This window comes from Lissotriton vulgaris, chromosome 11 (assembly GCF_964263255.1).
Source record: "Lissotriton vulgaris chromosome 11, aLisVul1.2, whole genome shotgun sequence".
Taxonomy (NCBI): domain Eukaryota; kingdom Metazoa; phylum Chordata; class Amphibia; order Caudata; family Salamandridae; genus Lissotriton; species Lissotriton vulgaris.
In genome coordinates this window covers 1,006,717,565-1,006,731,426 of record NC_141699.1, presented here as the reverse complement: position 1 = coordinate 1,006,731,426, position 13,862 = coordinate 1,006,717,565, and the positions used below count along the sequence as shown (strand labels likewise).

The 13,862-nt window shown below is 42.7% G+C and overlaps 1 protein-coding gene across 1 annotated transcript in view; it reads right to left on the bottom strand.

Moving 5' to 3' along the window:
- LOC147683927 (histone-lysine N-methyltransferase MECOM-like) overlaps window positions 1–13,862 on the bottom strand; it is a 1,500,386-nt gene that overhangs the window by 324,898 nt on the left and 1,161,626 nt on the right. Inside the window, exon 3 of the mRNA XM_086944921.1 lies at window positions 1,426–1,745. Coding sequence (XP_086801047.1) covers window positions 1,426–1,745 — 320 coding nt within the window. The remainder of the gene's footprint in view (window positions 1–1,425; window positions 1,746–13,862) is intronic.

The following is a 13,862-nucleotide window of genomic DNA, read 5'->3' as shown; positions in this document are numbered from 1 at the left end:
GAATCTCTCACCTTTCCAAGTCTTTCTGCAGTTGACAGTTCACTTCCTTTAATGATTTCATATCCTGAGCCTTCTTTTTAACCAGAGCGTTTGCAGCAGCTGTGTCTCCGTCCAACATCCTAATGCGCACTGCCAAAACATCGCGTTTACCTTTGCGGGTCTCACAACCTTGCTGAATCTCCTTCTGATTATGATCCGAGGTGCTAAATTTCTCCATTATCTGGGACTTCAGTTGGAAGAAGATATCCTAGATGGAGAGGTCATCTGTGACCTTCTCAGAGGGAAAAGGAACCACTAGATATGGGAGGGTATAGTTATCTGCTACCTCGCATCTACCTACCTCCTGGTCCCCCAAATTTCACGAAAACCAACAGCCGCCATTAACAACCACTTAATGTACAGTAAATAGCCCTTACTGTCACTCAAAAACACGTTAATAAAACTACAGTATTTAGAATGTAGGACTGAAGTGAGTCCAGCATATTCACATCATGAACTGTATGTCTGGAGTCTGGAGGCAGGCAATTTGCAGATTATATGAAAAACAACATTTCCAAAGCAAAGACAGCTAGCCAGGGGGTTGAATGACTGTCCCTTGCATAAAAACATTTAACTGTACAAATATTTATTCTTGGTTGCCTTTGTTGGAGTGTGTGCAAATATTTAAAAAAATGCCTGCCACTTATAGGATATGAATGAAATAACAGGTAAATATCGAATCTGCAGAAAGAAGGTTGGGTTGGGAAGAAATCTATTAAAATCCAGTAAACTACTAAATGTTTCTAAGAGATGCAAAAGCAGACGATAAAAGTGGATGGCCAACAAATGAAATCAGTGGAAAGGTTGACAATGGTATTTGATGCGTGTAATGCAAGAGATACATTGGAATGCATACTTGTGTTAGAAATCTATATAAACTCCAAGTGATATGTGTTGGGAAACAAAAAAAATGAAAATAGTTTAATATTTCTACTTTAGGAAAATGTCTTCAGCATAATAAAGCATGCCACAAGTACAGAGTTATGGTTTTAGAATACAGTAAAAACTAGAAATAAAATGCTAACTGCAGTAGATTAGAAAAGGAAAAAGTGGCACGTAAAACACAGAAAAAGCCCTAGCTACAGCAAAATGTAAATTTCCTCATATAAATTCAATAAATCTATTTTGCCCAAATAATCCAAAACATTAATAAAATCCCATCACTTTCAATTACATAGTACAAATAATTTCATACAGATTATAAAACTTGAAAATATTTTCAACTTCTATTTAATTAAATCCTGGGGGACTCATTGCTCACTGTGCTCCCCACAACGTTATACTAAATTCCAGTATACTTTAAAATGTATTGACAAAAGTATGTAAATTACTTGTAAAGTTCCAAACTTTTAGCACTAACCACACACTTTGATTTATGCTTCTTACCTCCCACCCACAACTGGGGTCTCTCACGTGTAACTGATTTTCTCCGCGATATGGTCCAAACTTTGTGCCAAATTCAATCTTGCTTTTGGTCCATACACCTAATCCTGCCCCAGGAATGTTTGACTCTCGGAGTTCAAACTCAGATGGAATAGGGATATCCTCAGGAATGTATATGGGAGCAGTGAAGGGACATTCTCCATTTGGGGTTATGTCGCTTCTTATTATTGGAGATAATGGATCCTCAACATTACAGAAATGTGTTACTTCATGTGCTCCTCCTAGGGACAGTTCAGGAAAACTGGCATACACACAGTCATTGCCTACAATGGGAAAACAAACATAACATGTCAAATGGGTTGGTATTTCAAAGGCTTTCGTAGATAGAAAATATACCTGAAAGTTTAATCTTATCATGCAAACGGTTTTATTGACAGGATTCTGAGATGATGAGAGAAAAAATAAAAATAAATTGACCTACTGAACAGGACAATTAAGGCATTTTATAGCACTTTTGAACAGTTGTTTATTTTTGATTAATTGAATGTGCAAAAACAGAGAACGTCATAACTAGAGATGGAAAATGTCAAAACATGTCACATTTATTCTGTATATGTATAACAGATATAGACAAATAAAATAGAATTTCATGTAGCTATATTTCACATCTTCTAAAACTCTGGGACTCATGTTCAATAAAAAACTGCTCCTCAGACAGGTGACCATGTAAATCAGAATCTGATTCACAAAAGGTAGTGAGAAATGAACTCCTGAAGACTTCTACCTACATTTGTGAGTACATATCAGATTAGTATAGAGTTTAGAAATAATTCTGCAGTTTGTTCTAGGAATCTGTGACAGTTGCTTTGTCAAAGAAGCAGTTCTGGAATTTTCTTCTGAATACCATGTTACTAAAATGTGTTAACGGGTTTGCTTGTGAAAATGTACATTATATACATTTACACCTACAGAGGTGTAGCATTACAGTGCATTTATATTTTCTGACCTATTTATTATGCCTTTCTCAATGGTAACAATATATTTCCTAAAGGAACCCCATACCCTGCTCCCCCACCAGTAGTCAAGTCAAGTCAAGTCATAAAATTTATATAGCGCACTACATACCCAGAGGGTTTCAAGGCGCTTAGGAAGGGGAGGAGGATTATTTGTCAAATATCCACGTTTTAAGCTGCTTTCTGAACGCTAGGTGATTCTGGGTGAGGCGAAGGTAAGCGGGGAGTGAGTTCCATGTTTTGGCAGCCAGGTATGAGAAGGATCTGCCTCCCATGGTGGTCTTGTTGATGCGAGGTACAGTGGCGAAGGCTTGGCTGGAAGAGCGAAGTTGGCGGGAGGGGGTGTAGAAGGACAGTCGAGAGTTGAGGCAATCTGGTCCGATGTCGTAGAGTGATTTGTGTGCGTGGGTAAGCAGTCGGAAAGTAATCCTCTTATTGACGGGTAGCCAGTGGAGGTCTTTAAGGTGACCAGAGATGTGTTCGTTGCGTGGGATGTCTAATATGAGCCTGGCTGAGGCGTTTTGGATTCGTTGTAGTTTCTTCTGGAGTTTAGCGGTGGTACCTGCGTAGAGGGTGTTTCCGTAGTCCAGTCGGCTTGTGACCAGAGCGTGGGTGACTGTTTTCCTTGTTTCGGAGGGGATCCAGCGAAAAGTTTTTCTGAGCATGCGAAGAATGTTAAAGCAGGAAGAGGATACGGCGCTGACTTGTCTGTTCATTGAGAGTGAAGAATCCAGGATGACGCCAAGGTTCCGTGCGTGGTCTGTCGGGATGGGTGCATTTCCGAGGGCTTCCGGCCACCAGGAGTCGTCCCATGCAGAGGGGGATTTACCTAAGATGAGGACTTCTGTTTTGTCTGAGTTCAGTTTCAGACGGCTTTGTTTCATCCATTCGGCGACTTCTTTCATTCCTTCGTGTAGGTTAGTTTTGGCGGTGCTGGGGTCCTTGGTGAGAGATAGGATCAGTTGAGTGTCATCCGCGTAAGAGATGATGTTGAGGTTGTGTTGGCGGGCGATGGCCGCGAGGGGGCTCATGTATACGTTGAAGAGGGTGGGACTGAGTGAGGATCCTTGTGGTACGCCGCAGATGATTTCAGAGGCCTCGGACTTGAATGGTGGGAGGCGGACTCTCTGGGTTCTTCCGGTGAGGAACGAGGTGATCCATTCCAGTGCCTTTCCTTGGATTCCGATGTTTCTGAGGCGTTGTAAAAGGGTGCTGTGGCAGACTGTGTCGAAGGCTGCAGAGAGGTCGAGGAGGATGAGGGCGACTGTGTCTCCATTGTCCAGTAGAGTTCGAATGTCGTCTGTTGCTGCGATGAGGGCGGTCTCAGTGCTGTGTTTGGCTCGGAAGCCAGATTGTGAGGGGTCGAGTGATTTGTTGGTTTCGAGGAAGGCGGCGAGCTGGTTGTTGACAGCTTTCTCGATGACTTTGGCCGGGAATGGAAGAAGCGAGATGGGGCGGTAGTTTTTGAGTTCGGTGGGGTCTGCTGTTTTTTCAGAAGGGCGGTGAGTTCAGCGTGTTTCCAGTCTTTTGGGAAGGTAGCGGAGTTGAAGGAGCAGTTGATGACGTCTCGGAGGTGCGGAGCTATGACGGAGTCTGCTTTGTTGAAGATGTGGTGAGGGCATGGGTCTGTGGGGGATCCTGAGTGGATGGAGTTCATCAGGCGGATGGTGTCCTCAGTGGAGATTGGGTTCCAGGCGTTAAGGGTGTTAACGGGGGGAAGATGGTCAGCTGATGGTAGGGTGGGTTGGCTTCCGGGTTGGTTGTCAAAGCTGTTGTGGATGTCAGCAATCTTGTTGTGGAAAAAAGAGGCTAGGGAATCGCAGAGGGTTTGAGAGGGGGTGATGTCGTTGGAGTTGGCCGAGGGGTTGGAAAATTCCTTGACGATGTTGAAAAGTTCCTTGCTGTTGTGGGCGTTGTTGTCAAGTCGATCCTTGAATGCTGTTTTCTTGGCTTTTCGGATCAGTTGGTGGTGGGTACGGATGGCGCTTTTGAAGGCGTCCTTGTTGCTGGTGGATGGGTCTTTTTTCCAGGCCTTTTCAAGGGAGCGGCACAGTTTCTTGGACTTCTTGAGGTCATCGTTGAACCATGAGGCCTTCTTGATGCCAAGTTTGTGTTGACGTTTTTTCAGTGGTGCTAAGGTGTCGGCGGTGTTGGATAACCAGAGGGTGAGGTTGGAGGCGGCTTCGTTGGCGTTAGAAGAGAGGGCTGGGGAGGTTTGAAGGAGCGATGTGGAGATCTGCTCTGTGGTGATTTTGTTCCAGTTTCTTTGTAGAGTTGGTTGGAGGTGGGTGATGGTTTTCGGCTTGTTGTAGGTGAAGTGAACGCAGCTGTGGTCAGTCCAGAGGAGATCCGTAGTGTGGCTGAAGGAGACATGGTTGCTGGAGGTGAAGATGGGGTCGAGAGTGTGACCTGCGATGTGGGTGGGGGAAGTGACCAGTTGTTTAAGTCCGAGGTTGGCGAGGTTGTCCATGAGGGTGGCGGTGTTGCGGTCGTTGATCTTTTCAAGGTGGAAGTTGAGGTCTCCCAGAAGGATGTAGTCTTTGGAGGGGAGCGCGTGTGGGGTGATGAAGTCCGTGATGTCTTCACTGAATTTTGCGCGTGGTCCTGGTGGTCTGTAGAGGAGGGTGCCTCTGAGTGTGGTCTTGGGGTCGATGTGGATCTGGAAGTGAAGGTGTTCGGAGTTAGCGAGGTTGGCGTCAGAGCAGGTTGAGATGCGGATGGATTTCTTATGGACGATAGCGATTCCACCCCCTGTATGGTCGGTGCGGTCCTTGCGTGTGATCTTATAGTCATCAGGGATAGCGATGGCGATGTCAGGGGCGGAGGAAGCGTTCATCCATGTTTCCGTTAGGAAGGCGACGTCAGGAGAGATGGTGTCTAGTAGGTTCCAAAGGTCAATGGCGTGCCTGTGGACCGAGCGGGTGTTGAGAAGGATGCATTCTAGGTGGTTGGGGTCGGGAATCTGTGTTGTGGTCGTAGCGGAGATGTTGTCGGTGCCGCTAAATTTGCAGGAGAAGCAGGAGAACGGTCCATGGGTGTGTCCAGGAGCGGCTTGGACGCAGTTGGGGGCGCGACCGGGGTTAAGGGCTAGGAGGGTGGCGGCATCGTAGGTAACGCGGGGGGCTGGGCAGCGCGAGGGGCAGGGGGACTGGCGCTGGGCGCGGTCCAGGCGCGGACGGGCGTAGACGGGCTTACCTTTGGCGCACCTTCGGCGTGGCCGTAGCGCGTGGACGCTGCGCGTGGGGGCATTGGCCATAAATGGAAGGTGGAGGGGGCGGAGCGTGGGAGGGGCAGCAGTTGGGAGGCGGTAGCAGGGAGGAGGGGCGGGTCAGGGAGCGAGTCAACAAGATGGAGGGTCAAGGGGAGACGAAGGCAGGGGTAGCAAATGCACCACGGCACCGGGGGCGCAAATCAGTTACCAGCGTGATGTTCAGGTACAGAAATAAATGCCAGCGCGACTCAAATTAAATAATAATACCCAGCGCGAGTCTAGATGAATAAGTAGTACACAGCGCGACACAGTAGGGTAGATATTCTCTCCACTAGCCTTAACTACATACATATTTACCCTTGCCCATGTGAGGACTACATGTTGGAGATATTTGGAGAAGAATCCTGCCTGGAACAATGTAGTAATAGCAAAGAGCCAGTTTCTCAGTATTAACTTACTTTTGCAGGTGGTATCATCCAGATACATCCTCTTTGGTCTGGTGAGAAGATTAAGCGCAATGTAAAATTGTAATTGCATTTATATAGTGCTTACTACCCCTGACAAGGCGTCAAATCGCTTTTTCGGCGAGTAGCATGCTACTCCGGAACCCATAAAGGATTAGTGTTGAATTAGTATAGTGAAATATGAAAGTAATTTGAGTGGTGGATATTAGTCAGTTATTTGGATTGAGAAGGATAGCGGAGGGATAGAAGAGGGAAAAAAGTTTTCATTTATATAGCACTTGTTACCCCTGATGGGGTGTTGAAGCGCTTTTTGGCAAGTAGCACGCTACTCCGGAACCCATAAAGGATTAGTGTTGAGTTAATATAGTGAAGTATGAAAGTAATTTGAGTAGTGGCTATGTTATTCAGTTATTTGGATAGAGAAGGGTAGCAGAGGGATAGAAGATGGAAAAACGTTTGCATTTACATAGTGCTTGCTACCCCCGATGAGGTGTTGAAGCACTTTTTCGGCGCGTAGCACTCTACTCTGGAACCCATAAATGATTAGTGGTGAATTAGTAAAGCAAAATATGACATTTGAGAAGTGGATATGTTAGTCTGTTATTTTTATTGAAAAGGATAGTGGAGGGTTAGAAGAGTGAAGGATGTTGATTTTTCTTTTTGTTTTTTCGTTTGTTTCATTTTACAGGTGAGTAAAATGCATTGTAAATTAAAATATACCTATTTGCACAACTAAGTCAGAGCTAGGCTCAAAAAGGTGTTACCTCTAAACTACAAAATATATGAGTAACAAGTATGAAACTGTTGTCCCATTCCACAGTAAAAATTAATATACTATTGATATAATGTCTCACCGGCCCCCGGGAGAAACAAATAAGCCCAAGAGACCTATTTTAAAATGTACTCAGAAATATTTACGGACGGCAACCTGAAGTTTATGGAGACCCACAAATGTGTGTGTATCAATATTTAGGCCCAATATTTAGAATTCCACCACAAGATTCTGTAATTTCTACATTTCTATTGATAACGTGCATTTGGAAAAGTCATTTACAGAGATGAAAACAGACTCTCCTACTACACCTTCACAGAATACACTCTCTGATGACCTACACTGTCCCTTGACAGCAGCCCTACCAAGAATCTAACCAGCTCATCAAACGTAATTGATACTCTATTAGATGCTAGATCCACTATTATGTCTATAGTGCTTTGATACTGTAGTATTTCCATTTTGTCTAAAGTGTTATTGTGAGAAGAAGAATGAAATTCTGTATTACAAGAAATAGTCCTTCTGCCATTTCTGTAGGGCTTTTAGATAACAAAGGGCTATCTCGAGAAATGCAGAAGGTAGACTTTGTATTATGTTTCTTGAGGTAGCATAATCTGGGCAGTTGACCCATGCTTCAGTTATATATTTCCCACTCTCCTAGAATCAGAGATTAATGACCGATGGAGGCACAAGTAGTCTAATGTTCCCTCGTCAGGTAGAAAATTCTCTTGCAGCAACGGACAGACTTCTTTTTTTTTCCTATGGATCAAATAGCCAGTAGGTTAAGGGAAATTTTAAAATGTAAACCAGCATGCTCTTTGTGGATAGTTTCAAATATTTGTTTACATTAAATTGGAAGCTATTTAGATACAACAGATTTCTTTGCAATTTCAAACAGGCCAATGTGCTAAAGGATAAATAGCAAAACGAATCACTAATTCTATTGTCACTAAGTAACTGGTCTGTCTATATTTGAGGTGGATAATTTATTCAGTGGACATATGTCAATATAAAAGTCACCAGGCATATATGTCAAGTAGATTGAGCAAATAGTAGACTATGGTATGTGATTTTTAATAATAAAGATCAACGTTGTGTTCAGTAATTGTTTATATTTCAGAAAGCTGTACTGCTTTTTCACAAAAATCATATCCTCATTCACTTTTTGGAACATTTCAATTTAAAAAATAAAACTTAATAAAAAGCAGAAATATCAATAACATTTAGGGCCATTCCCCATATTTGCACATGAACACTTCTATACAGGGTCCACCCAGTGAAGAGTTGGATCAAGCAATCCCATTAAACAAAAATGAAATGCCATAGTGCATGTTTTAGTTCAAAATGTTAGTACATCTGCACGTGATAGCCCAGCCCAGAAACATAGAGAGGGACTTATCTCACCATATTCTGTCTGTGTAGGCTTGGCCACATACTGCACACACCATCATGCCCCTGATTAGGACCCAACTGCAGATGCCCATGCACTGCCAGTGCCTGGGAAGGATATCCAACATCTTGGAAATGTGTCAGGGGCCCCAACCCCTCTCTGAAAGAAATTAAGCCTTCTAGTGTAAGAAAAGCAGTGTGATGACCAGCCGAAGGAGTGCTCTCACAGGATGGCCTTATCCCGGATGGTTTCTGTTTCACTTCTGTCACCAGGTGATAGATTCCATCAGCAGTGGCGGCAGGGGTGGATTCTGTTGCATGCGGTAGGACATCAGGTCAGTGACGGCTCCTCCGCAATGGCAGAGGAGCGTTGCCCCCCTGCCTGGTGCAGAGACAGCAAAGGAAAAATAAAACGCGTTTGCCTGCTTGTGCATGGAGGGGCGGGCCATGAAAGGGGGACTGCTTGTGCACTCCCTAGTCACTAACGGCCAGATTCATCAACGGAAAATCAGCTCGCAAAGGGCCAGATTCTGAGAATCTGGCCCTTTGCCAGCGCAATTTTTGCATTTGGGATTCATCATCCCAAATGCAAAACTCGCTAATATAGAAATCGCAAATTTGCGAGGAATTGCATTTAAGGAATCTCTATTTGAGATTCCTTAAATGCAATTCATGAAACATTTGAAAATTGCGAATTCGCAATTTTGGGCCGCTATTTACCGCGAAGTCAAACCTCGTGGTAAATAGCGGAAACTTAGAAAAATGCACTTAAGTGCATTTTTCTAAGTTGTATGTTACACACACATGTCCTTGAGACATGTGTGTGCGTAACACCAGCATCCAATATAATTTCAGGGGTGCAACAGGGTGTCCTTTGGACACCCCTGCACCTTTGAAATCGCAAACTCAAAATGCGATTCGCTAATAGCGATTCGCACATTGATATGTCTTCCCATTCATTCCTATGGGCCTTTAGGCCCATAGGAAAGAATGGGGAGTTAATCCTTATTTGCAATTAGAAATTAGCTAATCGCAAATAAGGAAGCTGTAGGAATCGCAATAAATATTGCGATTTCTACATGAATCCCGTTTTGCGACTCTGTAATAGCGATTCCTTAATAATCGCTATTACAGACTCGCAAAACATGCCGATGATGAATCTATCGGCAAGATTCATCAACGGAAAATCGGCTTGCAAAGGGCCAGATTCTGAGAATCTGGCCCTTTGCGAGCGCAATTTTTGCATTTGGGATTCATCATCCCAAATTCAAAATTCGCTATAATAGAAATCGCAAATTTGCGAGGAATTGCATTTAAGGAATCTCTATTTGAGATTCCTTAAAAGCAATTCATGAAACATTTGAAAATTGCAAATTCGCAATTTTGGGCCGCTATTTACCGTGAAGTCAAACCTCGTGGTAAATAGCGGAAACTTAGAAAAATGCACTTAGGTGCATTTTTCTAAGTTGTATGTTACACCCACACATATGTGTCCTTGGGACATGTGTGTGCGTAACACCAGCATCCAATATCATTTCAGGGGTGCAACAGGGTGTCCTTTGGACACCCCTGCACCCTTGAAATCGCAAACTCAAAATGCGATTCGCTAATAGCGATTCGCACATTGATATGTCTTCCCATTCATTCCTATTCCTAAATCCCGTTTTGCGACTCTGTAATAGCGATTCCTTAATAATCGCTATTACAGACTCGCAAAACATGCCAATGATGAATCTATGTGTAAGTGTTCATGTGTGTTTGGCCGGCCGTCACAGCTGACCAAAACACACATGCGCACTTAGTTTTCACCAGCCTGGCTGCATTCAGCAGCTGGGCTGGAGAAACCCCCACAGACTCCCTGGTCTGAGCTGGGCATATTTTCCACCCGCTGAAAGCAATCCCCGTGCTGCTCTGCAGTACAGGGATTGGCTGGGAGTCTATCTCATGGGCTGCTGGGACCCGGGAAACAACCAGCAGGATCAACGCGACACCCGAGGTGGCCGGCGGAGTCAGGTACATTTTTGTATTACTTTCAATCGCCCCTCCCATTGCGCTCCCTCCCCCCACGCTCGCTCTCCCCCCCAGTGCTCCCCTTACCCACCCTTACCACCCTTTATTACTGGTGGCCACCACTGCATCAGGTTACTGAATTCTGCCACTTGAGAAGAGATTATGGCAGTGTGTCCTGAGGGCGTTAAACCACATATGATGGGGTACACATTGGGGCCAAAAATATTCATGACTTGGAGGTAGTACTCTTGTATACTCTTTTGTGTACTCTTATATGCCTTTGTGAGTTGACTCTGAAAATGTAAACTCACCATTAGTTAATGGTCAAAGAGAGCACATTTCTTTCTATCTGTACTAAATATGTATGAATGTTTACCCAATATTTCAATTTCACATGTTTGCGGTACAACCCACCAAGGAGTATGTAAAACAGCACCACAGGAGTACTGCTTTTAAACTCCAAAATGCCTTTGTGAATGGACTCCATTGTCTCTCCACACGCCTTCCTAAAACTTTGCAGCATCATCCTTCTGTTGCTGTTGAATATGTAGTACCAACCATCCTGTCATAGAGGTATTCATTATTATCAAGCAGAGTTGCCTGCAATATTCCTCAATAAAAAAGAACAGTCAGCATGTCAACTGTAGCAAAAGTATCACTGAAACCCACATTAATCAACCACCAGCACATACTGTGAGTTAGGGTGGTTATTTCACTCTCCCTACTAATTATGATGAATTCTATGAATTAATGTACATAAAATATGCTATAAAACCTTAGAGCAATTGTACTGCAATTTATCACCATTTTGCGTATCTTAGCACTTGTTACTATAAATGGAAGTTCTGAAAAGGTCCTTTGCATTAAAAGAACACAAATCATTTCATAAATCATCCCTCGCAGTCAGTTGCGACCAGCATATAAACGCGAACGCCCTTATGCATTGGTTTGCAATTATTATTCCTGCAGCTGTAAATTGGCCTCGGGGAAGTTTACAGGCTCTAGCGGTAAGTACTTTATGAGTGCATAAATTTATTTAGCGCTATATTCATCCTTATTTCGAAAAACGTGTGTTATGAATTGCTTGCCAATGGTAAGGTTTTCAGGGAGCAGGGGGATAGGCAAAGCCAATCAAATCTGCATAATAAACGTATTTGCATACAGCATTGGGGTGATGCATTTTACAAGAGCTGGTATTAATCAAGAGATTATGCATTCAAATGCTGTGATGCATAATTATTGACAAATGTAGAAATGCTTTGTAATGAGGTTATGGCAATGCTAAGCAAATATACTATTTGGCTTCAATGGAAGTGAAATGGCAGTTTATCAATGCAACAGAAATGAAGGGATTTCAGTGGCAAGTGCCATGTCATACATTGGTTCCCACTCGGTTGTTTATATAGCACAGCAGATGTGTAAAATTGCAGAACCTCATGCCTATGAGTACTGTAAGCATATTTAAAAACTTTGCAAATTTAGTAACTTTAGAATTTGCAAATTAAAACAAAAGCATCCAAAATTATTCTAAAATGAATTTTACAAGAGAAAAAAATGCCTTTGGGAAATGTACTTTTTGCAGTGAAATTTCTCTTTCAAAAATCTATTTTTGCACCAAATATTGCCACAACTGTAGTTGTACTAATTTCACAAACTTTAAAATTTCACAAAATGCTAAATGAACCAATTACAACGGCAATATTTTAATTCCACTCAACCTCGTTTATACAAATTCATGATTTATATGTTTACACTCTACTGTAAATTATACAATGTGTGCACTAGCTTCTTGATATCTAAGGCACAAATTACTTTTTTAAATTATTTTTTTAGAACTGGGGTTTGTTCCAGGACTTTAGTGTTTATAATTAAAAAGCCTCAAACTGGATAAGAATGTAACATTTGTGTTTAATTATTAAAATAAATGTTTTGAATAATATGCAGATTTTTTTAATGATTCTGTTCTGTCTAAATTGGAAGGGATGGCGTTCGGACAAAACACTACTCATCTCAGTGCTTGTGACGGAGAATCAGTGACGAAGAGAGGTGAAGCAGACGTGTGGTTCAGTAATCAGGAAGCTAGTACTTAGTGTAGAAGACAAATTAATTGATGCGAAAATGTAAACTTCTTACTTTCAGTCTTGCAGTCTTGCAGTCCCAGACAACTAAACATGTGTCTGCCTTCTGAGTGTTGCTTTTGAAAGGCTATGTGTCACACATAGCCTTTCAAAAGTAGTTTGAACTTTTGGCATAGAAAGGGCTTTGAAGAAATGAAGAAATGACAATGGTGGCCGTTGCGCTGGTGGTGATGCAGGTTTGCATAAGAGAGGCTGGCTGAGGTGGAAACACTGTAAGTCAAAGTCTATATTTTAAATAAATACCCCGATCTGGCTTCAAATTTTATGTTCTAGGTCTTGGTAACAACTTCCGTCTTCATTCTTGATACCTGCACCTACCTTTGAAGTTTGAGAGAAACATTATTATTGGTTAGACAAAGATATTTGTGTTTTATTCAGGAGTGGTCCATGCACGTAAGAGCCGCAGGGTGGTGGGGCGAGGTGGGAGGGAGTCGACAGAAGATAAAGAGGGAAAATTTAATTTTACCAAAAAAATCACTCACCTTGCTCTTGCGGCATCACCGATGCGGCGAGCGCAAGGTAAGTGGTTTTCTTTTTTTTAAATGTAATTTCCTCAAGTCCCTCCCCCACCCCGCCCCACCGCTCTTACCGGCACAAGCTGCTACCTACTGGTTTTATTTAGTTAATATACTGGGTACTGCTCACAAGTAGTACTCTAATATGGCTCCTATTCAGACTGAACCACTTGGCACTACTTGAGGGTTTAATGTTATTGAAATATAATGCAATGGTGTGATTACACTTTGTGTAATCAGAGTATTTTGTCGGGAGTGCAAACCATGCCTAACCAGAATATTATTATGTGATTAATTCATACCTTTCACAATCATTGTATTGTGTAGTTAAGAGAGCATACCACACATAATCATCATATTGTTCAGTGGTGAGTGAATACCACATGTAATCAACGTATTGTGTCGGGGTTATCAAGTGTTTAAAGATTCCTGTGCATCAGCTCCCTCATCATGTCTTAGGTCAGGGGTCTCCTAACCGGTCCTGGAGGGCCGGATCCATGCCAGATTTTTAAAATTACTACATGTATCTCAATGGGGATATCAAAAAAATCTGGCATGGAGGGCCGGCGTTCAATCACATTCATCTCAGAGAAATGTGGACAGAGCTAATACAACAATAAAGTTAAAGTATAAACGGACCACTAGAACCATTTTTTAAGCCCATTTCCCTATCCCTAGTAGCAAGGACAGCCTACACAACCCCTGGTTTCACCTTCTACCTTTTATTGTCCTTAGTACCTAAAGTACGTTTTGAAACATTAGTACTTTTATTTCACCACAGAAGCTCAGAATCAGGGCCTTGAGTGTAGTGAGATTTGATGAAAACATGGATTTAACCCTTTGCGTTCAGGCTCTGCTTTCTCGACTGGAAGACAATCTACTACATAGCAAAGCGTTATTTTACATCTGTACATTTTCACCCTAAATA